Source organism: Jaculus jaculus, chromosome 9, assembly GCF_020740685.1.
Source record: "Jaculus jaculus isolate mJacJac1 chromosome 9, mJacJac1.mat.Y.cur, whole genome shotgun sequence".
Taxonomy (NCBI): domain Eukaryota; kingdom Metazoa; phylum Chordata; class Mammalia; order Rodentia; family Dipodidae; genus Jaculus; species Jaculus jaculus.
This window is the reverse complement of record NC_059110.1, coordinates 89,645,470-89,672,804: the sequence shown is the minus strand read 5'-3', so window position 1 is coordinate 89,672,804 and position 27,335 is coordinate 89,645,470. Positions and strand designations below refer to the sequence as shown.

At 51.4% G+C, this 27,335-nt stretch overlaps 1 protein-coding gene across 2 annotated transcripts in view; it reads right to left on the bottom strand.

The window, feature by feature from the left end:
- Positions 1-26,995, bottom strand: part of Rhbdl3 (rhomboid like 3) — a 68,970-nt gene extending 41,975 nt beyond the window's left edge. Inside the window, exons 1-4 of one of the 2 annotated variants that reach the window (XM_004664584.2) lie at positions 26,885-26,995; positions 25,399-25,422; positions 6,670-6,828; positions 313-537 (exon numbers count right to left, since the gene is read on the bottom strand). In XM_004664584.2, the coding sequence (XP_004664641.1) occupies positions 313-537; positions 6,670-6,828; positions 25,399-25,422; positions 26,885-26,995 (519 nt within the window). The remainder of the gene's footprint in view (positions 1-312; positions 538-6,669; positions 6,829-25,398; positions 25,423-26,884) is intronic. The other variant, XM_004664585.2, reaches the window with a different exon arrangement.
- Between the last annotated feature and the right edge of the window lie 340 nt (positions 26,996-27,335).

The following is a 27,335-nucleotide window of genomic DNA, read 5'->3' as shown; positions in this document are numbered from 1 at the left end:
ACGTAGTCTCAAAGGAGGGAGGTGGAACACAGGTACCTCAAAGTCCTGCTCTAATCCCCACACACATGCTGTCCCATGCATACCCCCCCCACACACATATACAACACAACTAAAATTTTTAAAATCCACCTTGGGAATCTGTTTTTGCAGCCCAGATTGTAACAACACTTGCATCTCCTTGCCCTGCATTGATAGCTGCTCTCAACCAACCCCTTTCAGGGAAGAGCCTGCGCCTGGCTTCTCTTGATCACAGACCCCCTTCCCCCACCTCCCACCGCGACTGCACAGCCACTGCCCCATCCTGGTCCTTGCCTCCAGCAGGGTGACCGTGATCATGAACCAGGGCGGTGGGCAGCAGGTGTAGCTGTCATAGTACCACTTGCGGTCAATCTCCCGGGGCAGGGTCTCGTAGGCCACGTGGCGGATCAGCCGCTGCGAGAGACTCAGCCCTTTCTCCTCCAGCAAGGCCTTGCTGCTCAGCCGGCGGTTGCCCTGCAGGATGGCCTGGCGGAAGCTGTTGGACCGCTTGTTGCTCATCTGTGCAGAAAATGGGGTGGGAGGAGGTCAGAGATTGGACCTGGGGGAGACCCGTATCACATCCCACTCAACTCGGTACTTAGAGCAGACCTAGTCCCACATTTCCTTTTCTTCTCGTGAGTTCTTTATTTTTTTTTCTGGTTTTCTGAGGCAGGGTTCTTCCTCTAGCCCAGGCTGACCTGGAATTCACTATGTAGTCTCAGAGTGGCCTCAAACTCCTACTACTGCCTCCCGAGTGCTGGGATTAAAGGTGTGCGCCACCACACCAGGCTTGAGTTCTTTTTTTTTTTTTTAAATATTTTATTTATTTATTAGAGAGAGAGAGAGCGCATGGGCCCACTAGGGCCTCTAGCCACTGTAAATCAACTCTAGACACATGTGCCACCTTGTGCATCTGACTTAGGTGGGTCCTGGGGAATAGAGCCTGGGTCCTTAGGCTTTTAGCGCCTTAACTGCTATGCCACCTCTCCAGCTCTGCAAAAGAACACTCCCAGGCTGGAGAGATGGCTTAGCAGCTTAGGGTACTTGGCTGCAAAGCCTAAGAACCCAGGTTTGATTCCTCAGATCCCATGTAAGCCAGATGCCCATGGTGGCACATGTGTCTGGAATTGTTTGCATTGGCTAGTGGCCCTGGCACTCCCATATTCATTCATTCATTCATTCTCTCTCTCTCTTCTCTGCTTATAAATTTTTTAAATATATTTTTTTGTGGCAAAAAAAACCTAAAAGAAAAAAAACAAAGAAGCAGCAACGCTCCCTCTGTCAGGACTGTCCTGCGCACCTCACCTGTGTTGGCATTCTCATCTGAAGCTCACCACTCATCTATGTGCTCAATAAGGACTATGCACACCCCTCTCTGCCAGGTAGGAAACTGAGGCACAGAGCATTTCAAGGACCTACAAAGTTCAAAGCCAAGATCTGTATTTGTATTCGCTCTACATTCCTTCCACCCACTCAGTCATCATCTCTTATCACTATTAACGAAGCAAACAGCCTGTAGGCAGCAGGGTTGTCACCAGGCACAGACGGAACAATGGTGCTCGGGACAGAGGAATGAGTGTGTCCAGAGGGACCGCTGCTATGAGACCACATACTAGGGACACCAGTCCCCCCCAAGGTGGTCAGCGAGGGCTTCGTGGAGGAGGTGCTGGCTAGGCGGGGGCCATAAGGCGAGTAGGATTTAGCATCTTCACACACACTGGCTTGGGAAGATGTGATGAGTTCTTGATTAGCTGGCTGTGTCAGGAGGCAACCAAAACCAAGACCAACGAGAGCTCTGTGGTGGAAGCCATGACACCTGAGTGGCCTTCGGAACCGAAGATAGCCAGGTACTAGTGGTGAGATCCAGCCCTCAGCAGCCCCTGGCTGCCCTGCGCTGTTTCCCTGCAGAGCTCTGGCTGCTTCAGCTAGCAGTCAGCCTGACTCCCTGGCCAGAGGTGGTCTTACTGACTTCTAGCTTCCAGAAGCCTTTGCCACTCTTAAGAGTCATACTCTAGACCCCTCCTCGAGAAGCCCTAGAGATCAGCTCCCCCAGCCCTAGGGCCCAGCTGCTCCGTGGCTGCTGGCACGGGGATTGCTGATGTGCAAGGCCAGGAGGGGTCAGTGAACGAGACCTGGAGGCAGGAGCCAGCCAGGGCTGGCGAGGTGAACGGGGCCAGAGCTAGGAGCAGGGGTATGAGCCCTGACAGCTAAAGGCAGCTAAGATCGGGTTCAGATGGGGCCAGGCAGTGGGAGCCTCCCCAGCAAGGCCCCCTCCTCACTTCCTAAACCCCGCTGCCTCTCATTTTCAATGTCAGGCTTCAAGCTCACCTCCCCCAGCAAGCCATCCTAAATGAACCCCTCCTGACCATTCCCTTCCCTATCCTTACCCACTCCATGCATGCACTTCAAAGCACGGCTCTGCTTGTGCTTAGTGGCTGGGGACTTGTATAAATGCAGGCATGGGCTGGGGAATCCTGCAAATCTTCTGAGCTCCCAACAGGACCCCACTGTCAGACTGCCCATCTCTCCCCTAGCCCCTGAAGGTGCGCATGCACCAGCACGCCCAGCACACACGCTCACACACTTGTGGCAAGGGGGAGTTGGCTCAGCAGGAGCACAGGAGAAGCAGCCTGCTATGTTTCAGATGGGCCCAGAGCCATGCCTGGCACAGCTGTAACCAAGGTCTTGGGCACCATGGAGCTTACAGGGAGGCAAGTAAAAACTGCAGCAAAAGAGCCGGGCGTGGTGGCGCACACCTTTAATCCCAGCCCTCGGGAGGCAGAGGTAGGAGGATCGCCGAGAGTTCGAGGCCACCCTGAGACTACAGAGTGAATTCCAGGTCAGCCTGAGCTAGAGTGAGACACTACCTCGAAAAACAAAAACAAAACAAAAACTGCAGCAAAAGAGACATCAGAGCTGCCCAGTGCATAGCATTATGCCCGTACCATGAAGATGAGGACCGAAGCTTTGATGGTAGGTCATTTCCCCAAGCACCCAAAGTAAATCCCACAGTCAGGATTCAAATTCAAATCCTCCCAACTCAAGTCAGCGCTGGTCTATATGGAGGCTTTGTGTTAATTAGATAAAGGAGCCTGGGTAAGCAAAAGTCTCGGACAGATGTCAGTCCTCACCGAGCCCTCTGGCAGGCCTCCCTGTACAGCGCACAGCATGCATACCCGACATGACAACCCAGTCCGCTCAGCTGTTGCCGAGCGCTCTGTGCCGTGGGGTCTGCAGGAGCACTGGAGACGCTCCAAACACATCTTAGTGCTTCTGCCTGGGTTGGTGCAAGGAAGGGTCCCTGGCAGGAGAACATTAAGAGACAACAGACAATCTTAAACACTTCTTTCTCAAAAGATTTGATCCTTGGGCCGGGCGTGGTGGCGCACACCTTTAATCCCAGCACTTGGGAGGCAGAGAGGCTACATAGTGAGTTCCAAATCAGCCTGGGCTAAAGTGAGACCAAACCTTGAAAAACAAAACATCCATGCAAAACCCCCAGATGAACCCTTGGATCATTTTACAAATGAAAAAACACACCCAGAGGCTCACTCCAGTGAGTGGCAAAGACAGAATGTGATCCAAGGTGCAGGCGTGCCTGGCTCCAGGCCAGGAGTGCTCTGCCCTGCCCAGAGCTCTGTCTCTTTCTCAGTCTCACGGGCTTACAGAGAGAACTGCGCCAGTGTCCATCAAGTGAGAAACACCTCTCTTGCCCAGCATGCCATCACTATGCCCCGAAACGTGCGCACACAGGCTTAAACCCCAGACTTGTTTCTTTGTGGTACTGCTGGGCTCCAAATGGCAGGACTCATCTCTCATCACTGTCATGTGGCCTGTGAACCTGCCTCTGAGTTCAGCTCTGACCCAGGTTTCCAGAAGGCCTACCCTCAGGGTCTACTCTGAACAGCAGAAGACGCCCCCATTCCTACAGCAGCTCCCTACAAGCCTGTGGGGACTGTGGGAGTCTGTTGCCAAGAGGCCATTTCAGCCATTACTGCCTGGGCGCTCACAGGGCAGGGAGGTGGTAAGGCAGCTATGAGAGGCACCGGCGTCTCCACAGCTGCGACCTTTGACTTCTAGGAGTGTGGAAAATGTCACCTAGTCCTCTCCATGGGTGACAGGAAAAGAGGTAGACCACTTCTACAGCACCAAGAGGGAAACCAAGCACAGACTTCCAGTCTGAAATTCATCTTGTAGTTTAATGTAACATCTACTGATGTCTGGGTAAAAAAAACCCACCACCTGCCAAACCCCCTGTAGCCCATAGAACTGCTTCCCCCTCCCCTTGGTTTTATGAGGTAGGGTTTCACTCTAGCCCAGGCTGACCTGGAATTCACTCTGTAGTCTCAGGGTGGCCTCGAACTAACAGCAATCCTCCTACCTCTGCCTCCCGAGTGCTGGGATTAAAAGTGTGTGCCACCACTCCTGGCAGAACTTTTTTTTTTTTAATTATTTTTAACACCAGTGAAGATATTCAGCAGTGGACACTGCAAGCCTTATGTTTGGCCAGCCAGGCCAAATGAGCCAATGGGTGCAATAGTGACACATCTGTCATGGTGGAAACCAACTGCCCTCTAATTGGACTGGAGGGAATACATCCCTGATACTGGAAACTTAAAACAGGGGTAGTCATGAGCCCTAGGGGTGTAACATCTGCTGCTTTCTGGCTAAATGTATACACTGTGCTTATCAAACTACCCCGTAAGCACTTCTCTTAATGTTCATACCCATATATTAATGCTACTCTCACTTTTGGTAGAGAATCTTCTCTTTTCAGATGGCAGTGACCTTGGGATGACTCAGAAGGCATCATGGTGCTGGGAAGAAGTGACCGGAGTGCTCAGTACTGCAATATCTCTATCACACCTTCTGAGGCTCAGGGTGTATTGCGGAAGAGGTGGCAGAAAGAATGTAAGAGCCAAAGGAAGGGTAGGACTCCTTACAACGTGCTCCCCCCAGACAAAAATAGCCTGGATATCCATGACCTCACAGTGCCTGACACTACCTACACAAGATCATCATAATGGGAGGAAAAGATAATGACATCAAAATAAAAGAGAGACTGGTTGAGATGGGGAGAGGATATGATGGAGAATGGAGTTTCAAAGGGGAAAGTGGGAGGAGGGGGGGCATTACCATGGGATATTTTTTTATAAACATGGAAGTTGTTAATAAAAAAATAAAAATATTTTTATTTATTTATTTATTTGAGACAGGGGAGGGGTAGAGATAGACTGAGTAAGAATGGGCACACTAGGACGTATAGCCACCGCAAACGAACTCCAGATTTACGTGCCACCATGTGCATCTGGCTTACGTGGGACCTGCAGAATCGAACCTGGGTCCTTAGGCTTTGCAGGCATGCACCTTAACTGCTAAGCCATCTCTCCAACCCAGAACTTTTTTCTTAATGACATATTTTTAAAAATATATTTTATCTAGTTATTTGAAAGACAGAAAGAGGGAGAGAGAAGAAAGAATGGGCATGCTAGGGTATCTCCAGCCACTGCAGATGAACTTCAGATGCATGCACCACCTTGTACATCTGGCTTACGTGGTTTCTGGAGAATAGAACCAGGATCCTTTGGCTTTGCAGGCAAACGCCTTAACCGCTAAGCCATTTTCCAGCAAGTACCTACAGAACTTTTGAAAGGACACAACATCAGCCCCTAGGAAGGAAGGGCAGGACTCATCAGCCTCCCCTTTTCAGCCCCCGCCCTGCCCCCCAGATCACCAGGACAATCCAAGTGTCCTGGCTTCCATACGTGAAATGCTGTGCTGTTACCAGTGAGGTGTGGCCTGATCTCGCTCCTTCTCTTGCCAGAACCTCTCTACTTTTGGCCCTTTGTTTTGGCAGCACTGCCCCTACTCATAGCTCCAGAGAGGCAGAGGTTGATTTAAGTTCGGTACATCCCACTGACCCAATCCAGGCCAGTAGAAGGAAAGAAATCCAAGACCAAGGGTAGAAACTCAAACTCACTCTTTCTCTGAATGGTGGGGCCTGATGGTATGAGGGCCAGTGCAGTGTAGCTACCTTGCTAGCCCCATGAAGGACTAGAATTGCCAGGAGCTGAAGTCAGAGAACAGAAACCAGGTCCTTCGTGATATCAGCTCACTTGAAAAAGCCAGGGCTTTTCTTTAAAAAAAAAAAAAAAAAAATTGGCTAGAGAGATGGCTTAGCAGTTAAGGCACTTGCCTAAGAGGCCTAAGGACCCAGATTCAGCTCCCCAGAACCCATGTAAGCGAGATGTACACAGTGGCACATGCATCTGGCGTTGTGTGCAGTGGCTGGAGGCCCTCGCATGCCATTCTCCCTTTCTCTCATAGATAAAGAAATTAAATATTTTATTTATCGATTTATTTGAGAGAGAGAAAGAGGCAGGTAGAGAGAGACAGAATGGGCACGCCAGGACCTCTAGCTATTGCACATAGACTCCAGACACATGCACCACTATGTGCATCTGTCTTACATGGGAACTGGGGAATTGAACCTGGGTCCTTAGGCTTCACAGGCAAGCGCCTTAACCACTAAGCTATCTCTCCAGCCTGAGCCAGGACTTTTCAAACATAAATCAAGTGACCCCTTTACCTAAATCTGTTTCCCGTATCTACGCCACCCACTCCCCACCAATCCCCTCCCAGAATGCTCACCAGGTTGACAAAATCCTGGTAGCAGATCTGTCCATCCGAATGGCTGTCGGCGAGAGCCAGAAGCACCTCCTTTTTGTGCGGGTCTAGCTTGGAGCTGTGGCTCTCCAGGAGGCTCCGGAACTTGCCTGTGCTGATGTAGCCTGTGCTCCCAGGGTCAAACTGCAGAGGAAGAACAGAGAGCAGCAGGGTCAGGGGTGGGCCAGTCCCCCCAGGCGAATGTGAGGGCCAGCTTCCATCCCACCCTTCACCACACAGCCCAGGTCAGAATCATCTAACCCAACGAACCTGGAAGTTACTATGTGGTCTCAGAGTGGTCTTGAACTCGTGGCAATCCTCCTACCCTCCTACCTCTGCTGGGTTTAAAGGCATGTGTCGCCACACTCAACTATCCCCTTTATTTTTTAGCTTATTGCTTTGGGTTATTTATTTTTTAGTTATGAGAGAGAGAAAAAAATGGGGCCGGAGCAAGACCTCTAGCCACTGAAATGAACTCCAGATACACGCACCACCATGAACATCTGGCTTATGTGACCTGGAATTCACTATGTAGTCTCAGGGTGGCCGCATACTCATAGCCTCCTACCTCATTCTCCTGAGTGCTGGGATTAAACGTGTGTGCCACCACACCTGGATGCCTTGTATTTTTGAGACCAGTGTTTCACTCTGTAGCCTAGGCTGGCCCTGAACTGGCAGCAATCATCTTGTGAGGCATATGCCACCACACTCAGCTCTGATTTTTTATTTTCGTGATAGGGTTTGAACTCAGGGTCTTATGCATGTCAGGCAAGTACAAGGCCACTGAGCTATTTTCTCTGCCCTCCCCCTTGCCTCACAGGGATGAAGTTCAATGACAAAAGGAATCAAGGGCCTTGAGGGGCCTGGGCAGTGGGGGAGGCAGAGAGGCCCTGACAGGGGGCACACAGGCTGGCCAGGTCTTTTGCCCCTCACCACGGCTCCTCCCAGTGCCCTACACTCCCCACAACACTCCTGCATCTGGACAGCCAGCACGGCCTCCTACCCACACTGTCTCTTAGCTGCTTCCTCCTCCATGCTGGACTGCAGCTCCTCAAAGGCTGGGATCACCTGTCCTGAATGCTCAGAACACAGCCTGTGTTAGGGGCACTCAAGCAAGATTTGCCAGATGAATAGACACATGAATAGATGAACAGACAGGCACTAATTTTCAATGAAAAGCCTCTTGGATTCAGTTTTAAAAGGCCCTAATCCATATGCCCTTCCTTTCTCACAGAGCCCACCCAGAGCCCACCCCTCACACCCCGCTAGGAAACGAAACTGCATCCTTCCCTCCCAGCGTCAAGATAACTCCTGTTTAAAAAGGGCTTTGTCACAGTGGGCTCCAGTGCATCCCTGGAGGTGCTGCTGTGTGTTATTTAGGTTTTAAAAGGTACTGGTGGGCTGGAGAGAAGGCTTAGCGGTTAAGGTGCTTGCCTGAGAAGCCTACGGATCAAGGTTCAAGTCCCCAGTACCCTCCTAAGCCAGATGCACAAGGTGGGTTTGTTTGCAGTGGCTAGCATCCCTGGTGCACCTGTTCTTTCTATTTGCCCCCCCACTCTCTCTCTCAAAAAGATAAATAAAAAGGCAATGGATAGAGAATGGGGGGGGGGGGTGAACATTGTATGGCACACAACCAATGAAAACCTGAGTTTGGATCCCTAACACCCTCAGAAAAATTAGGCATGAATAGCTGGGTATGGTGACACACACCTTAAGGCAGAGGTAGGAGGATCGCTGTGAGTTCGAGGCCACCCTGAGACTACATAGTGAATCCTAAGTCAGCCTGGACTAGAGTGACACCCTGCCTTGAAAAAAAAAAAAAGTAGTAACAATGACTGAGGAAGACATCTGACATGAACACATATACCCCTAGCCCCCCATACACATATGAATATGCTTTTACATGCACACTTTTTTTTTTTAAGCAATGGGCTGGGCATGGTGGTATATGCCTTTAATTCCAGCACTTGGTAGAAGGATAGCTGTGAGTCTGAGGCCAGCTTGGGGCTACACAGTGAATTCCAGGTCAGCCTGGGCTACACTGATACCTTACTGGGGGGTGGGAAAGGCAATGGATGGACAGAGAATGTAGCTCAGTAGTAGAGTGCTTACAAGCAAGAGGCCTTGGGTGTGGTCCCCAGTACTGTGTGTGTTTGTGTATGAGTGTGTGTATGTATATCATATATATAATAAATGGTAATGAACATCAGGGATGAATGGGGGTTGGAGGGACCCGGAAGACCAAGCCCATAGTGGTGGGTAACAAACACTATTTTGGGAAAGCAGGTTCTGTGTGCTCGAGCAACAGTTAGAAGTCAACTACAATTCTCTCTGAGCTCTACAGGAGATGACACCTCACTGGAGGCCTATTCAGATCTGCATGTCCCCCACCCTCCACGCTGAATACCAGACATGACACCCATCTGGTTCTAATCAACTATTTCAGGAAATCCAGAGAGATCTTCATGAATAAAAGCACCTAATATTTGTGTTTTCACAGTGCCAAACCCTGTTTTACACACTGAATATCTATAGAATTTGTCTCCCTGTAACAGAAAGAACGGGTCATATTATGATCCCCATGTTACAGACAAGAACACAGAGGCAAGGGAAAGCTAGTACAGACTCGTGAAATGACCTGCCTGGCATGGGGCAGAGCCAGCATTCTGCATCTGGGAGCCCAACCACTGCCTCAAAGCTACTTCCAGTGGGTACCAACCTTCAGTTCCAGGACCCACTTTCCTGTCTGGAAGCAAAACAGGAGCCGAAGGAATCTGTCCTCTCCTAAACAGAGATTTCTGCAGCAAGACCATCCCCAAACTGCACCAGCGCTGGCCTCCTTATTGCTCAGAGAGGGACACTGGCCATGGCTGGCAGGGGACTTTTTCCTTGGTGCCTGGAACCCTTGCCAACCCTGTGAGCCACTTAGACTAACCCTGACCCCATCTCAGGTACCCAGTAGCCTGGCCCTTCCTGATCTCAGTGCTCTCAGTGCTAGAATGCATTCTGGTGCTGGGGAGAAGCCTGGTCGGTCTGGTGTGTGGGGGAAGAGGGGAGTGCCCTTCACAGCATGGAGTCTCTCTTGCCTCAGCAGGGGAGAAAGTCCAGTGGTTTTGCATGTGCTGGGAGCAGGGCCACCAATCCCTTCCCAGGGGCCTCCTGTAGAGGCAGAGGGCTGGGATCAGGCACCAGACAAAGAGCCACCTGCTCTCCTCCCCCCCCCCTTCCTCCAGGGCTCCCTGCTGTTGTCCTAGTGACAGGGGCTGCCCAGTGGCTCCCAGCCACCCAACCCCCACCGCGGACAGCCAGCCCTGCCCCGAGCACATTACAGGCTCTACACCTCAGAGAACCGAGCTGGAATCCGGCCGAGCCTTCATTCTCTGCCAAAACTCTACCTTTCATGCCAGGGCCAGACAGACCAGACAGAGTGCGCCGGTGGGAGGGTCACCACCACCCTAATAATGAGGCCCAGGAGGCTTGAGGGCCATAGGTGGGGTGGGGGAGGGGCAGTCACAGGGCTGGCTGCTGGGGCTCTGTGTGTGTACCACTCGACACCTGGGAAGGTGAGGGCAAGGGGAGAACTGACTGTGGGCATGGGGCGCCCAGGTAGGGTGGAGCCCCGAGAAAAGGCAGGAGACAAAAAGAGCGGGGGGGGGGGGGGGAGGACACACCTGGAAGGCAGGAGAGGGAAGGTTACATAGAAGGGAGCTGGGGGCTTCTAAATCAGGCTACACTCCTCCAGCAGGGTGGCAAGGAACAAGACAAAATGGCATATTGGCGTCACCACTAAGCAGGATGGGCTTAACTTGGGGTGATCAGCTCTGTCTCAGTTTCCCCGTCAGTAGAGTGCGGGCTGCCTTCCCCACAGAACCTGGTGGGCTAAAGCAAACTCAAGACTCACCAAAGGTGGAGGATGCGCACCCAGCGCCACCACCTCATTCACAGGAGGCTTTCCCCGTGAGAGGTGTGGCCAGCCCCTCTGGGCACATATCCTCCCGGCTGACCTTCCTCGGGTCACAGTAAGAGTAAGAATTGAAAGTGCACGCCTTTAATCCCAGCACTTGAGAGGCTGAGGTAAGAGGAGTTTAAGGCCAGCCTGGAGCTACAGAGTGAATTCCCGGTCAGCCTGGGCTACAATGAGCCCCTGCCTTGAAAACAAACTAACAAAAAGAGTATGGAGCCAGGTGTGGTGGTGCACACCTTTAATCCCAGAACTTGGGAGGCAGAGGTAGGAGGATCACCAAGAGTTCGAGGCCACCCTGAGACTACATAGTTAATTCCAGGCCAGCCTGGACCAGAGTGAGACCCTACCTCAAAAAGAATATGGCTTGATGCTTTCTTTGATGGTGTTGGGGAGGGGGAGCCCTATAAATGCAAAGTCCTTGTTAATGATGCCTAAACCCCTGAAGCTGTCTCTCCCGTGGTACTAGCAGTGGGTGGCTTTCAGAATGGAGGGAGATGGGTTTGAGGCAGCCTGGCCAGGACTGGTCTGGGGGTGGTCAGAGGGAGTAGCAGGAGGGATGAATTTGGACTGTGAACAGGGGAGGGGTCCAGTGGGAAGGCAGGAGCCAGGGAGGGTCCTGAACTGCTTCTAGAATAGGGACCAATGCTGGGGTGGGGGAGGACTCTGTCTACATTCAGCTCCAAGGCATGATGCTGACAGGAGGAAAAAAGACACTAAGAGAGAAGCAGGCCCTCCCCAAATCCCGCCCACCTGCCTCAGCTTGAAAAGAGCCTCTAAGGAGGTTTTTAATCCCACCAGTGCCCAGCCTTCTGGCCCCTAATCCCCTAGGTGGCCAACTCTCCCCAGTCTAAGGCCACACACACACACACACACACACACACACACACACACACACACACACACGGTCATGTCCCATTTCCGACTGTGCCCCATTTTGGGTCACTTAACCCATCTAAACTGGAGAAATGACCCACCAAAGTCTCTCTCTGTATTGTTGCTATCTGGAGGTCCGTCTCTTCCTTCTTCTTTTTTTTTTTTAATATTTTTTTGTTTATTTTTATTTATTTATTTGAGAGTGACAGAAAGAGAGGGAGAGAGAGAATGGGCGCACCAGGGCTTCCAGCCACTGCAAACGAACTCCAGACGCATGCGCCCCCTTGTGCATCTGGCTAACATGGATCCTGGGGAACCGGGCCTCGAACCGGGGTCCTGAGGCTTCACAGGCAAGCGCTTAACCGCTAAGCCGTCTCTCCAGCCCCGTCTCTTCCCTCTTTGATGGACACAGTGGGGAGAAAGAACTGGGTAGGAGCCCCACCCTCCGGCACTGTGCCACTGTTGGCAAATTTAAGCACATCACCTCGGGCTCTCCATCAATGAACTGGTAGGAGCTCTGCCTTCTGGGGGAGATAGAGTGGGCGTGTCCACCCTGGTGCACAGAAACAAGGATAGGGCAAAGAGAGTCACAGCATATTCAGCCCTTGGGGGCAATCTCTCCTATTTTCTTTTTGTTCCCCCTCCCAAGGTAGTCTAGCCTAAGCGAACTCACAGTGATCTTCCTACCTCTGTCTCCTAAGTGCTGGGATTAAAGGTGTGTGTCAGAAGGGGCAATCTTTTCTAGTCTGAGTCCTACTGCTGACACAGGGCGAAAGGAGAGTGAGGTGGCCTTGGCCCCATCTAGCAGGATTAACAGGCTAGGGCCTCATGAGGCAGAGTTCCAATAGGTGGGAGGGAAGCTGAGAGCCGTGCCATACCCCTGTAATTCCAGTGCTCAGGAGGTGGGAGGCAGGAGCATCAGGAAGTCAAGAACATCCTAGGTGATACAGCAAGTTCAAGGCCACCATGAGACACATGAAGACCTGTCTCAAAAAACAAAAGCAGGGCTGGAGAGATGGCTTAGTGGTTAAAGCACTTGCCTGCAAAGCCAAAGAACCTTGGTTCGATTCCCCAGGACCCACGTAAGCCAGATGCACAAGGTAGGTATATATCTGGAGTTCGTTTTCAGTGGCTGGAGGCTCTGGTGCATGTTCTCTCTCTCAAATTAATTAATTTTTTTTTTTTTTTAAGTAAAGCCAGGCATGGTGATGCATGCCTTTAATCCCAGCACTCAGGAGGCCACCCTGAGACTACATAGTGAATTGCAGGTCAGCCTGGACCAGAGTGAAACCCTACCTGGGGGGGGGGGTAGCAAAAAAACAAGCACAACAATGAAACCCAAATAGCTGAAAGAATCCTCAGCGGCTTTGGATCTCCAAAGCCCACAGGCAGTGATGAAGGGATTGCCCAGCAGCTTCCATCCCTCCTCAGAAAGAACGGCTCCAGCTGGGCCTGGTGGTGCATCCCTGTGAGTTCAAGGCCAGACTAAGGCTACTCAGTGAATTCCAGGTCAGCCTGGGCTACAGCGAGATCCCACATGAAAAATCAAAAAGAGAAAAAGCAGCTCCCCTCAGCTTGTATATATATCCTCCTGCCCCGCTGAACAAAAATAAATAAATAAATAAAATGAGCGAATTCATGTGGGATGCTTGCTATGCGTCAGGCCCTACCTCACTGGGGCCTGGGAAAATACTGGTTTATTCCTGTTCTCTAAACACGATTATTAACGGTGCCCCTTCACACTCAGTGTTCTAACTTGGCTGATAACTTAGTCTCTTTCCCTCATTTAAACCTCATAAAAACCTACGACAGGGCTGGAGGGATGGGTTAGTGGTCAAGGCACTTGCCTGCAAAGCCCAAGGACCAAAGTTCAATTCCCCAGGACCCATGTAAGCCAGATGCACAAGGTGGTGCATGTATCTGGAGTTCATCTGCAGTGGCTAGAGGTCCTATTGTACCCATTCTCTCTCTCTCAAATAAAAAAGTAAATAAATAAATAAAAATATTTTTTAAAAACCCTGTGACAGCTGGGTGTGGTGGCTCACTCCTTTAATCCCAGCACTCAGGAGGCAGAGGTAGGAGGATCGCCCTGAGTTGAGGCTACATAGTAAATTCCAGGTCAGCCTGGGCTAGAGTGAGACTCTACCTCAAAAAACAAAATCAATCAAACAAACCAACCCTATGACACATTTACTGTTACCAGATCCACTTTATGGGGGAGGGGAGTCAAGAAACCAAAAGCAGAGTAAGCTGCTGTGCTCAAGTTTAAACAAATGGTCATCAGTGTAGATAAATTCACACCCAGGAAGAAAAGCCCAGGGCCTACACTCTCTCCATCAATAGGATGCTAGGGGGCTGGAGAGATGGCTTAGCGGTTAAACGCTTGCCTGTGAAGCCTAAGGACCCCGGTTCGAGGCTTGGTTCCCCAGGTCCCACGTTAGCCAGATGCACAAGGGGGCGCACGCGTCTGGAGTTCGTTTGCAGAGGCTGGAAGCCCTGGCGCGCCCATTCTCTCTCTCTCCCTCCATCTGTCTTTCTCTCTAAGTCTGTCGCTCTCAAATAAATAAATAAAAAATGAACAAAAAAAAATTAAAAAAAAAAGGATGCTAGGGCTAAAAAGAATTTGAGAGGCCCTAGCCAGTCCTCCCATGCATTCATCTCACATGTATTTGCTCAGGATCCACTGTGATGGCCCTGGCATCACTCTGTGATGGTTTATATTGTTAACTTGACAGGACCTGGGCAGGCCTGTGAGGAATTACTGTGATCAGGTGAACCTAGGTGACCCACAATAACTGTAGGCACTACTCCACCGGCTGGGGTCCTTGCCTGCAAAGCCAAAGGATCCAGGTTCAATTCCCTAGGACCCCCCCTAAGCCAGATGCATAAGGGGGCGCGCACATCTAGAGTTGGTTCGCAATGGCTGGAGGCCGTGGTGCACCTATTCTCTCTCTTTCTCTCTGTCTCTGCCTATTTCTCTTTCTCAAATAAGTATTAGGGGCTGGAGAGACGGCTTAGCGGCTAAGGACTTGCCTGCAAAGCCAAAGCACCTGGGCTAAATTCCTCAGTACCCACATAAGCCAGATGCACAAGGTGGCACATGCATCTGGAGTCTCTCAAATAAATAAAGATAAAATATTTTAAAATAAATAAATAAACATTAAAAAAATAAAAAATAAAAGGAGCGAGCTGGCTAAGTACCAGCATGCGTGGCCCTCTGCTTCCTCACTGCGGACTGTGTGCGGCCAGCTGCTTCGCGCTCCGGCCGCTGCACCTTCCCAGCCATGATGGACTGTGATCTGGAACCGTGAGCTGAAACAAGCCCTTCATTCCCGAAGTTGCTGCCTGTCAGGTATTTGGTCACAGCCATGAGAAATTAACTCATACACGCCCTCACTGGACGCATATGGGAAATAGGCAGAGACTAAGAAGAGTGGAAGAAACTAGCTTAAGGTCAGAGAGTAAGCGATTAGGACGGAAATAATCTGAGGCTCTTCCATCGGGTTCACTGGTCCCAGCCTTGCCCTCCCTTGTTGTTCTGTGTGGAACCCTAGACCCAAGGGGGTGCATGAGACAAAGGTTCAGGATCAGGACACCAATCCCTTCTCAGGGGCCTCCAGGAAGGTTGTGGAGGACAGTGAGGTCGGGGGCTGGGATCAGGCACTTAAGAGCCGCCTCCTTTCCCATGGTATAGAAGACTCGCGTGGAGGAGCACGCTGCACGCAAGCTCAGTGAGGGCTCTGCAGGGTCTGGATGGGGAGACGCCTGATTTGGTTCAGCCCTGCACCTTCCTAATTTGACCTTTGATCATAGGAGCACTCTGAGAACATGAATCGGCAGTACAGTCAAGTTTCCCTTTGAAAAGCCCAGGCTCTTTCTCTGGGCTGGGGACACTCAGGCTCTTTGTCAGGAGTGGGGACCTGGTCTTTAACCTCCAGCTCATGAGTGGCCCAGACTCTCAAGACAGCTGACACTAGGCCAGAGTCCTCCAGCAGCGTTAGAAGTCTGTGAGATTCGGCCCTGCTGGAAGGTTGACTGGGGACACCAGGTCCCAAGAGACGCCGAGAAATCAGTGACGGGCCTAATAGGGCCACTGAGCTGAGCTCTCAGGGAACAACCTGGCAGAAGCAGGGATTTGCCTGCTCAGCACCCAGGACAGCAGCCTCGCTTCTCTCCCAGCTGTGTGGGTCAGCTCTGGCCTCAGCATTCACAGGCAGCAGTGAAGCATGAAAGACGGGAACCTGTCTATCTCATAACTATTACACATCCTCAGGGTGGATACACTGGACTTCCAGGACAAGCACAAGTCTGGATTCTGTGGGGTTTTGTTTGTTTGTTTGTTTTGTTTTTCAATGTAGGGTCTCGCTCTAGCCCGGCTGACCTGGAATTCACTCTGGAGTCTCAGGGTGGCCTTGAACTTCTACCTCTGCCTCCTGTGTGCTGGGATTAAAGGCTCACGCCAGGTTCCTGTTTTTTTTTTTTTTCAACACCTGAAGAAGATCCTCTCCTATACTGATAGAAGCCCATATCCTCCGAGAGGGCTGAGAACATTTAAAATGACCCAAAGGCAGCACCTGGGGCCCATGAGCTAGCTGCTATCCCATGAAGATCTCAAAGGTCTGAGATGCGAACCTAAGGTCTGGAAAGGCTCCATGCCCATCCCCACTGTCTTCAATCTGTCCGCTGAGGCAGAAGGAGCCTTGGGAAGTGGCCACAGGGCAGGGTAAGGTATAGACAGCAGCCCTTCCCAAGGGGAGGGTGTTCTCCCATCTGCTGGCTTCTTGCTTCATTACCAGGCTTCTGGGCAAAGTGAATTAACAAGGCTAAGGCTGCTGAGGGGTTTTGTAGTTCAGCAGAGCTGTCCCACCCAGCAAGCCAGCGCCCATCAGGGAAGTCTGGCCCATTCAGGGATATTTACAGCCCCATAAATTAGGTCCGGGCTGCAGCTGGCGAGGTCAGGAGGCGAGGTGAAGGGAGTGGGAGCATTCTCTCCCACTTCTTCCTTGCAAACGAGGATGCTAATCCCCCCCAAGAGAGAAGACCTCCGTGTGCCCTTCCCATGACCTTCTCCCCCAGCTCTTTAAAACACTGACTTTCACAAATCACTTGTGATTTTTATTCTCACCAAACCCAATTAAGTGTGACAAGTCCCAGCTATCGAAACTGAAGCAGTCAGAGTTGCTCCACCTGACCACAGCTCTCCAAGACGGAGCAGGCATCATCAGAGCTGCTCCCAGGTGAGCTCAAGCCTTCCCGGGAGCAGAAGGAAAGTGAAAAAGCGCCAGGTCTGGCCCCATCTGCCTGCCTCTCCACTTAGACCATGAAGGGTCCTGGCGCTCCCTAATCCCCACGCCTCCCCCACGTTGTCTTGGCCAGGCTGATTGGAATATTCTCCATTGAATTAATGCTGCTCTTCCAGCTGCCACTGCAGGGGGCCCAGGGAGGCAGCTCAGGCACTTCTCTTCGAGGCCCCATGCCAGGCTCCTGAACACCAGGAGCTGAGGCAAGCTGGCTGGGTAGGGAGACAGCATGCCCTTCCTCCAGTGGAGAAGGGAGCACCCTGGCCCGAACCCAGGCTGACAGCGTGGATGGACAAACAGCACTGCCAGAAAACCATCTACATTGCCGGCACCTGAACGAGGGGAGGAAAAGATTCAAGCCTGTCCCAGAATGCAGGAAGCTAGGACTGGTAGTGGCCATTGAGGGTGGAGGAAGTCTCCTTTCACTAAACACTGCCCTCCTCAGCTGAGCACCTACCTCAGGAACACCCCACTTCTGCTCCAATGCCACCCCTGCAACACCCCCAGGCATGGGGACAGCTCTTCCTCCTGTGCCTAGGCCATGCCACAGGCTCTGAGGGGGTGGATGGGGGATGTGATTCAGAAGCAATACCCTTGGGGATCAGGAACAGATGTAGTGCCTGAACTGACTCATCTGGCCCAGCCTGTTAAGGCCACCTGGGGACCAAAGCCCAGTCACAGCCATAAAGCCAAGAGCCTCCAAGGAGTAGCAGGCAGGAACAGTGGGAGCAAGGAGGAGGGGGTCTGACATCTGCTCCCTCTCCCCTTCAGCCTAAACGCCAGGCCCATGCTGATTTTCCTTGAAGCCCCCAGAGTCCCTCTGGTTCCCCAGAACAGAAAGACCTGAGCAATCCAGGAGGGAGGTGGGAGACAGAGCAGGAGCAGACAGGCATAACGAAGGAGCCTTGAACTTCCCCTTTTACCTTTTGTCCCATCACAGAAGCCATCCAGAAGCTTTGGGGACAAATACAGACCCCACCCCCCAACACACACAGAGGCTCCTCTGCTTGGTGTCTTTGGACAACTCTGCCCCCTCTGGCCTTAGTAGTGTCCTCTATGAAGAGAGGACATGGCAGCCTTACCTCACCAGGTTGCTGAGAAATTAAAACAAGATGACTGACATTTGCACACACAGTAGATAATCAGTGCTTGCTTCCTCAAAAAACTATAGCAGTGCAGACCTGTACCTTGCTTCAAAAGAGAGGTGGCACATGCCTATAACTGTAGCACTCAGGAAGTTAAAGCAGGACTAAGAACTTGAGACAAGCCTGGGCTGCAGTGAGACCCCGCCACAAAAATAAATAAGAACAACCTGGGCTGGAAAGATGGCTCAATGGTTAAAGAAGCTTGCTTGCAAAGCATGAAGGCCCAGGTTCGATTCCCCTGTGTTCAAATAAAGCCACACACAAAGTGGCATAAAAATCTGGAATTCACTTGCAGTGGCAAGAGGTCCTGGCATGGCCTTTCTTTCACTCTCTGTACATGCAAATAAAGAAATAAGTATATATGTATTTTGGTTTTTTTTTTTTTTTTTTTTTTTTGGAGGTAGTGTTTCACTCCAATCCAGACTCACCTAGAATTCACTATGTAATCTCAGGCTGGCCTTGAACTCACAGATATCCTCCTAACCTCTACCTCTTATGATCTGGGATTAAAGGTGTGTGCTACCATGCTTGGCATCAAGGAAATATATTTTTAAAAATTGGGCTGGGGCGTTGGTTCAGCAGCTAAAGGCATTTGCTTGCAAAGCCTGCTGGCTCAGGTTTAATTCTCCAGTATCCATGTAAAGCCAGATGCACAAAGTGGTACATCTGGAGTTAGTACGCAGCAAAAGGCCCTGGTATACCCAAAATCGCACACACTCTCTCTCTCTCTCAAATAAATATGTATTTTTAAATCCATGGAAGTTAGGCTGGAGAGATTGTTTAGTAGCTAAGGCATTTGCCTACAAAACCTAATGACTCAGGTTCAATTCCCCAATACCCATGTAAAGGCAGATGTACAAGAAGGGCATCTTTCCATCTGCCTTCATCACCATGCAGTGCACTGTGCAGTCTGCAGCCCCTGGTGACAAACACAGAGGAGGAGCTCTGGCACTGCTACACCAAGTGACCTCAGAAGGTCACGTCCCTTTCTCTTCTCATTTGTAAAATAAGCACGGTGGACAAGATGCTTCCATCAACCTCCTGATAACCGAGGGTTCCTAGGGCAGCAGTAGCTGCATGATGGTAGAGGCAGGAATGGACATAGGCATGGCTGCCCACAGTCACGGCTGCTCCTGGAGAGGGTATCCTAGCCCCGGACGTACATGTAGGGCTGTAGTTTGATCTGTCATTCTCTCAAACTTGTGTGAACCTATTATGTGCCAGGGTAGCAGATTGAAGCTCTTGGCCCTACTGCTCAGCCACTAGCAAATGCACTTTTTTTTCCCCATTCTTTCACAGAGAAGGGTGGGAGAGGGGGAGAGAGAGAGAGAGAGAGAGAGAGAGAGAGAGAGAGAATGGGCCCGCTAGGGCCTCTAACCACTGTGAACGAACTCCAAACACATACGCCACCTTGTGCATCTGGCTTATGTGGGACCTGGAGAATCGAACCTGGGTCCTTCGGCTTCACAGGCAAGTGCCTTAGCCACTAAGCCATCCTTCCAGCCCACAAATGCACTTTCGTAAGTGGTCAGGTATCAAAATGAGAGGGGGCTAGAGTTAGGGTGACTGGACCCCTGAAGGTGAAAAACAGGAAAATTTGCACTTGCTAGAAATCAAAGACCATCTGATTTCTTATCTGTTTTTCCACAAACAGCCAGGAAATCCCTCCTGAGAGGGAGGGTCTTTCATTGGACTGAAACATTGTGGTTGGTTAAGTTCAGCCCTCAGGACTTGATGCCAGGGCAAACCTCTTCCTGAGACAGCTCCTAGCCTAGCTCTAACCAACCAGCTGTCCCTCTGGTTCACCCGAGCCAGAAGACAAGCAGCCCGCCACTGTAAGGTTATGAATACCTTTGCAAGCGGAGGGCAGTCTCGCTCTCTGATCACTTGGGAACTTCCAGCCATGGGTAAGTTTTTCCCCTCCAGCTCCCCATGTGGCAGGAGCTCCTTGAACTTTTTCTTCCCACACTCTTTTATTCCCCCAGGCCCTCCACATGGGATCTTGAGCCACATGGGTGCCTTTCCTTGGCTCTGTACTTCCCTCAATAATAATTTAATAATTATCCTTCTCAGTCTTCTTTATTCAATTCTTTGCTTAAATTGAAAACAAACCTAGGGTTTGCAGTTCAAGGACTTTCCTGGACCCTAGCACCCTGTTACAGAAGGGTTAATTCCAGCCTGGCTGATGGGATCACCACCATAGAAGCAGGGTAGGGGACCCTGACTGTGCTGTGGAGACATGTCTACAGCCTCAAGGGCTGTGCAAGCCACTCGACAAGGAGTTGAGGAGCAGAGCCAAAGGGCAGGCTCCAGTTAAGCCCGTGCTTTGTCCCTCTCTGGGAACTTGACTCTGCTGTCTAATTGTGTGTTCTGTGGCTCATGGCCAATGCTACTGTCTCAGGGCAGGTATATTCTCTGTGGCTCCCTAATAATCCATCCAGCAATTTTATCTTTTTTGGCTCCCAGAGTGCCTCCCCTACCAATCCAACTTACACAAAGACTAAAATGATGTGGGTATCTCAGGCCAGAGGAAGACTTCCAGGCTGGAGGGGAGGGGCCTGAACAGGGAAGACACTGGGAGAAAGAAAAATCCATTGGGGTCATAATTCATTCTCTCTCTCTCTCTCTCACTCTCTCTCTCTCAGGCCTGAACAGGGAAGACACTGGGAAAAAGAAAGAAAAATCCACTGGGGTCATAATTCATTCATATTCTCTCTCTGTCTTTCTCTCTCTCTCTCTCTCCCTCTCCCTCTCCCTCTCCCTCTCCCTCTCTCTCTCTCAGAGCCGCCTTGGTGTCCAAACCTCAGAAGTGATCCTTGTACATCTGCCAGTAAATTCTGACTCCCAGGAAAGACATATTTGTCAAATGTCTACTCGGAATCAGATATTATGAAAGGACTTTCCACTCCCCCTAATTCTCAGTTGTGTAGGGAAAAGGGACTTGCAGTTCTTTCTCTTTCTTTTGAACCCAAAGCAACAGTGCTCTGTAGACTTGACAGAAATCAGCTTCAAACCCCTTTCCTTATTAAACATTCAAAGATCTTAAGAGTCCCATTTTAAGGGAGAAACTTGGAAATGTCCTTAATTTTTAAAAAATTATTTTATTTTTATTTATTTGAGAGCAAGAAAGGCAGAGAGAGAGAGAAAATATGAGAGAATGGGTGAGCCAGAGCCTCCAGCCATTGCAAATGAACTTCAGGCGCATGAGCCACCATGTGCATCTGGCTTATGTGGATTCTAGGGAGTAGAACCTGAGTCCTTAGGCTTTGCAGGCAAGCACCTTAACCGCCAAGCCATCTCTCCAGTCCTCTTTTTGATTTTTGGGACAAAGTCTCTGTGTAACAGGCAGGGGTATTTAATCTTTTCACATTGTGATATGATGATGTCATCTACAAAAGCTGCATTCATAGTTATCCCGGGTTGCATGAGACCCTTGGGCAGCAGGTTGGATATACTTGTGTCTATGTTGGCCTAAAACTCACTACATAACTCAGGCAAGCCTTGAACTCACAGTTCTCCTGCCTTGGCCTCCAGAATGTTGGGATGCCAAGTGTGCACCAACACAGCTGGCTTAGAAATAGCTTTTCTGGGCTGAAGTGGTTAAGGTGCTTACCTGTAAAGCGTAAGGATTAAGGTTCAATCCCCCAGGATCCACATAAAGCCAGATACACAAAGTGGCAATACATTTGGAGATCGTTTGCAGTGGCTGGAGGGCCTGGCATGCCCATTTTGTCATTCTCTCTCTGCTTGCAAATAAAATATTTTTATTTATTTATTTGACAGAGAAAGAGAGAGAGTGTATCTGTGAGAGAGAATGGGCACACCAAGGCCTCCAGTCGCTGCAAACAGACTCCAGGTGCCCCCTTGTGTGTCTGGCTAACGTGGGTCCTGGGGAATTGAGCCTGGGTCCTTTGGCTTTACATGCAAACACCTTAACTGCTAAGCCATCCCTCCAGCCCAAAATATCTTTTATAAAAAAAGGAAAAATCAGGGGCTGGAGAGATGGCTCAGCAGTTAAAGGCACTTGCTTGCAAAGCCTGAAGGCCTGGGTTTGATTCCCCAGTAACCACATAAAGCCAGATGCACAAAGTGGCACATGCATCTAGAGTTCATTGGTAGTGGCAGGAGGCCCTGGCACACCTATACTCTCCCCCCACCTTTCTCTCTGTTGAAAGGAGGGAGGGCGGGAAGAAAGGGAGGGGAGGGAAGGGAAGGAAGAGTAAGTCTTGGTGGCTTCTTTCCCAGAATTCATTTTGTCTGTCCGGAATGATTTTATTTTATATTTCTTAATTTCCTCTAGGATGCTGCAGATCAAACCCAAACCCCTGAACATCCCAGGCAGGTGCTCCCCACCACCGCCATCTTTCTTCCCAGTCAAGAAGGATTTCTGAGTGGGCCCTCCCACCAGCAGAGAGGTGCTCTCAGTGATGTCCAAGATCTTTCTCCAGTTGGACCTTAGGGACCACCGGCTAAGCCTGGATGCTACGCATTCCCTCTGCTCAGAGCTGCTGCCCAACTCCAAGTTGTTCCCACTGAAAGTTCCCTCCCATTCATCCAAATGGCTTGTTTCAAATGTAAACACACATAGGAACTGGCAAAGGAAATTAGTCAAATGTGAAAGACACAGAGAGGAAAAAAAGCATGATACACTTTGTTCTGGCTTCTGATTCTAAATCTGGCAGGAGGTGTGAAGGGCTGGCAGCTTGGTGGTGGCACAGCAGTGGTGGCAGCGGAGCTCCCTCCTTCCTGGGGCGTCAGGCCAGCAAGTGCCAGGCTCTTAGAAGCCAAGGGGACACTGGGTGCAGAGGGAGAGATGTTCTATCCCATCGGGGCTGGAAGCGGATGCTCCTCAGGCCACAGCCCAGGTTTGTGAGTGACAGCCCCAGATCTTCACTCTGCCTGGCCAGCTCTTTTTCACTCGAGCAAGTCACCAAGTTCGGTCTCACTGGGCATTTGCATTTAGGTGGCTCCTCAGATTGAACTTGTCTGGAACCAAAGCTGTCACTGCTGCTAACCCTCCCCCACACCCACTTTTCCCTTTCCTCTAGTTCAGGACCTCAGTTAGGGATGTGGTTCCCTTCAGCTATTCGGGTTTATCGACAGCTTCCAACCCTCCAATCACCACATCCCTCTTTCTGGACATTCTCATTGTCACCTTTTGTTCTTGTTTTGCAGTAGGGTCTCACACCGTAGCCCAGGCTGGCTGGCCTTAAATTCACGGCGATCCTCCTACCTCAGCCTCCAGAGTGCTGGGATTCAAGGTGTGTGCCACCATGCCCAGCTCACTGTCACCTTCTGAATCCAGGTGTGCTATGGTTTTAGTAAGTCTTCCAAAGGCCCATGCATTAGAAGCTTGATTCCCAGCTTGGAGGTACCAAGGGTCAGTGGAAACTTTCAGAGGAGGTCTTTAGGTTGCTGGAGAGTTGCCCTGGAAGGGGACTATGGGACTCCAGTCTCTTATTCTCTCTTTGTCTATGGCCCTGAGGTGAGTGGATTTTGCTTTGCCACATGCTTCTGCCATGATGTGCTCCCTTCCAAGTGGGGAGGGGGTCACCCAGAACAGACTGGAGCTTTCTAACTCTGAGCCAAGGTAAACCTTTCTAATGGAAATTCACTAACACAGGGTACTTGCCTGCATTCTCTACAGAAGCCCCTGGCTAGTGTCTCTCACCCCCACAATCCATCTCATTTCTGTCCCACCATCACAGTACCTTTCCAAGTACTGCCTGGGGGCTGGAGAGATGGCTTAGTGGTTAAGGCACATGCCTGCAAAGGCTAAGGACCCAGGTTTGATTCTCCAGGTCCCACATAGGCCACATGCAATGCACATGGTGGTACAAACGTCTGGAGTTTGTTTGCAGTGGCTAGAGGCCCTGACATGCCTATTCTCAATCTCTCTCTCTGTCTCTAATCAATAAATAAAAATAAGTCTTATTACTGCCTGGATCTCACAATAGCCCTAATTAAAAAAAAAAAAAAAGCAAGCCAGGAGTGGTGGCACATGCCTTTAATCCCAGCACTTGGGAGACAGAGGTAGGTGGATTGCCGTGAGTTCGAGGCCACCCTGAGACTACATAGTGAGTACCACATCAGCCTGGATTAGAGTGAGACCCTACCTCAAAAAGCAAACAAACAAAAAAAAAGTCAAGGTCTTTCCCATCTACAACAAGGGTGTAGACCAAACTGTTTTTTCTTATCTATCTCCTTCCTTGTCTAACCCAGCACATTTCCTCTGGTTCAAATAGATTGACCTCTTTTGTTTTTAGGGAGCAGGAGATTTGAGAAAGGGTCCCATGTAGCCCAGGCTGGCCTCCATCTGACTATGTGGTTGAGAATGAACTCCTGATCCTCCTGCCTCCACCTCCCAGGTGCTGGAAATGCAGCTATATGCTACCATGCCCATCTTAACAGTCCAATAATCTCTTAAAGTTGTATCAACTTCGTGGCACAGTTATTCACATCTCAGGACTGAAGTGGACAGCATCGACACACACTGGGACACCTCCCACCTCTTTTGCATCAAAGGATAGCGAGGGCAAAGAAAACACGCAAAAGCCGGGCGTGGTGGCGCACGCCTTTAATCCCAGCCCTCAGGAGGCAGAGGTAGGAGGATCGCGATGAGTTTGAGGCCACCCTGAGACTCCATAGTGAATTCCAGGTCAGCCTGGGCTAGAGTGAAACCCTACCTCGAAAAACCAAAAAAAAAAAAAAAAGAAGAAGAAGAAGAAGAAGAAGAAGAAAGAAAACACACAAAAGTACATGAGTCTTGAGCAGAAAAAGAGAATTATTTCCTTGCTGAAGGTCAAATGTCCATCCCCAGATTCAGACCCAACTTTTGGAACTTACAACTACTTCTCACCCCTAAGACTCCAGGCACTGTGTATACTATTATACACACCATTTTCATTTTCCATTTGTAATCTCCCAGCAAGGGCCCATCCCAAGTGCAGAATCAGAGAAAAGGGACCATCCTTCAAAAGAGTCCATGTTTTAAGAAACCCTCGCTCCTTAAGGATGGTGGAAATTTCACTTTAATGGGGACTATGGACCTTTGATGATAGGGGCATACAGGGAACCTGACAGTTACACCTCAAGCCCTCCCACTTTCCCCTCCTCCTCCTGCAACCCCCTTGTGTATAGAAAAATTCCCTTTTAACACATACTGTCCAATTCCTACGTGGTATAAATCCAGCCACGGTACAGCAGAAATTGAAAGGAGAGGGAGAATTCTCTCCAAGAAGTCCACTGCTCTCTCCAGATACCTGAAGCACGGTAGTGGCTCAGCCTACATCCTCTAAGCCACGCCTCCATATACGTCACCACCTCCGGAGCACCGAGCGGAGCTAGGGAAGCCCACGCAAGCAGGGAGACTGAGACTGGTTTCAGGGAGGGCTGGAGGGAAAAAAGGGGGGGGATTTAACTGCTCACATACCTTATCAAACAGGACTTTCCAGGGCTGGTAGAGAGGGAGGCCATGCAGGCGAAGAGGAAGAGAAAAGAAAAAAGAAAGAAAGAAAGACACTTATCACCAAGGTCTCTACAGCCCCCTGAGGTTTCTGACATCACCTCCCAGCTGCTGCCCTAGTGTCTAGAACCAGGCTCAGGCGCTCGCGCTCACGACAAGAGGAGCCCAGGAAAACTTGCTCCCCAAATGAGCAAAGACAGGGCAGTCACAGCAGGAGTAACAAGGTGGGTGCCCGTGGTCTGGGATAGCCAGGAGGAGAAAAATATGATTCTCAACCATGATCTCATAGAGACGGGCCGACTCACAACTCCCGAAGGCTTGTGCTATCTAAAAGCTTAGGTCTAACTCCCAGACCCTCAGACCCTGCAGGTGGGATACGCTGCTGGGGAGAACTCACCGCTGGAAAAAAAAAACATTAACATTAACATTTGGCTGCGGGTGTTTTGATGGGAAAGGGTGCTTCCCAATAAGCTTCCAAGGCTGAGAATCTAAGGGGGGACTCAGGAGTTAGGGAAAGGAGGAAGTGACAGGCTTAGGCACAGAAGCGGGAGAGAGGTTCAAGTCTCCAGCGCGTTCGGATGCGCTGACTTTAAATTCAGTAGACTGGAGGAAGAAGGAGAGATGGGGCAGGGCAGGGCAGATGCCCAGGTTCTCCCCCTTCCATTTGCAGGTTAACATCAGGAGGAAGAAGCTTAACTTGTTCCCAAGTGCCTGATCCGTCCAGGGATTCCAGGACGATGGAGTGGAGAGACCCCGAGTGGCAGATGGCACGGGGAAACCCTCTGGGGTAACCCCTCCTTATCCTCTCCCAGGGGACCATCCCTGGCACGAACCTGGCCTAGGACTCATAAGCCCCCTGCTGGGAGTAAAACCAGCCCGGGCCGGCCGGGTTCAGGGACAGAGGCCAATATGAATTTCAATCAGTGTCGCGACCAGGCAGATGCCTGGAGGGAGCTAATAGGGGAGCGGGAGAGGGGTGTGTGTGTTGGGGGAGGGTGTCTCCACATCGGTCCGTGCGGCCGGGGACCCGGGTGTGTGTGGGGGGGAAGGAGTCTGCGGCGCCCACTCTTTCCCGGGGCTCTGAGAGTCGCAGGTCGCGGAAGGGAGGGGAGGGGGAGTCAGTGCTGTGACGCGGTCGCCTCTGCAGGAAAACGCCGTGTCCCGGGCACTGCACCAGCCGCGGGGAGGGGGCTCGCTCGGCGGCCCACGGGTCTCCGGAGCCGCGGCCGGGGCAGCGTCCTGCGGGGAGGGACACCGGTCCCCGGGCCCCCTTGGGCTCGCGGGGAAGCTGTCCAATCCTGGACTTCCCGCATCACCTTGACCCCTCCAACTTGCCCCTGGGGAGGGCTCGGGGGTGGGGTGGAGAGGGATGAGACTGGGGCTGCTTCCCCCTCCCCATCCCGCCCCCTTCCCCCAGAAAGTTTGCTTGGCGGAGCAGGGGGGGTGCACTCACGTCTTCGGGCGCCGCGGGCTGCCGCTCCCCGGCCTCGGGTTCCAGCACCTCGATGCGCTCCGCCTCGGCGCAGGCGGCCACTGCGGGGCCGGGGCTGGGGTGCTCGCCCATGGCCCAGGCCGGCGGCGGCGAGGGGAGGAGGGTCCGGCGCTGACCCGCGGGCGGCGGCGGCGGCGCTCGTCCCGGGGCGCCGGGCTAACTTTGCGCCGCAGCGGCTGCGCCGCTCCAGGAGCTCCGTGCGCGCCGCGCCGCCTCCGCGCCGGCCCCGCCGCCCGCCCCCATGGCCCGGGTTCTCCCCGCTTCCCCCACCCCCGGGGCTGGGCTGGGCTGGGCTGTGCTGGGGGGAGGAACGACGTCCCGGTTCCTCCCGCCGCCAAACTTCTCCGCGCTCGTCTGCCTCTCTTCCTCCGCCTCCGCCACGGTCCCTGCGCCGGGCTCGGAGGCGAAGGCG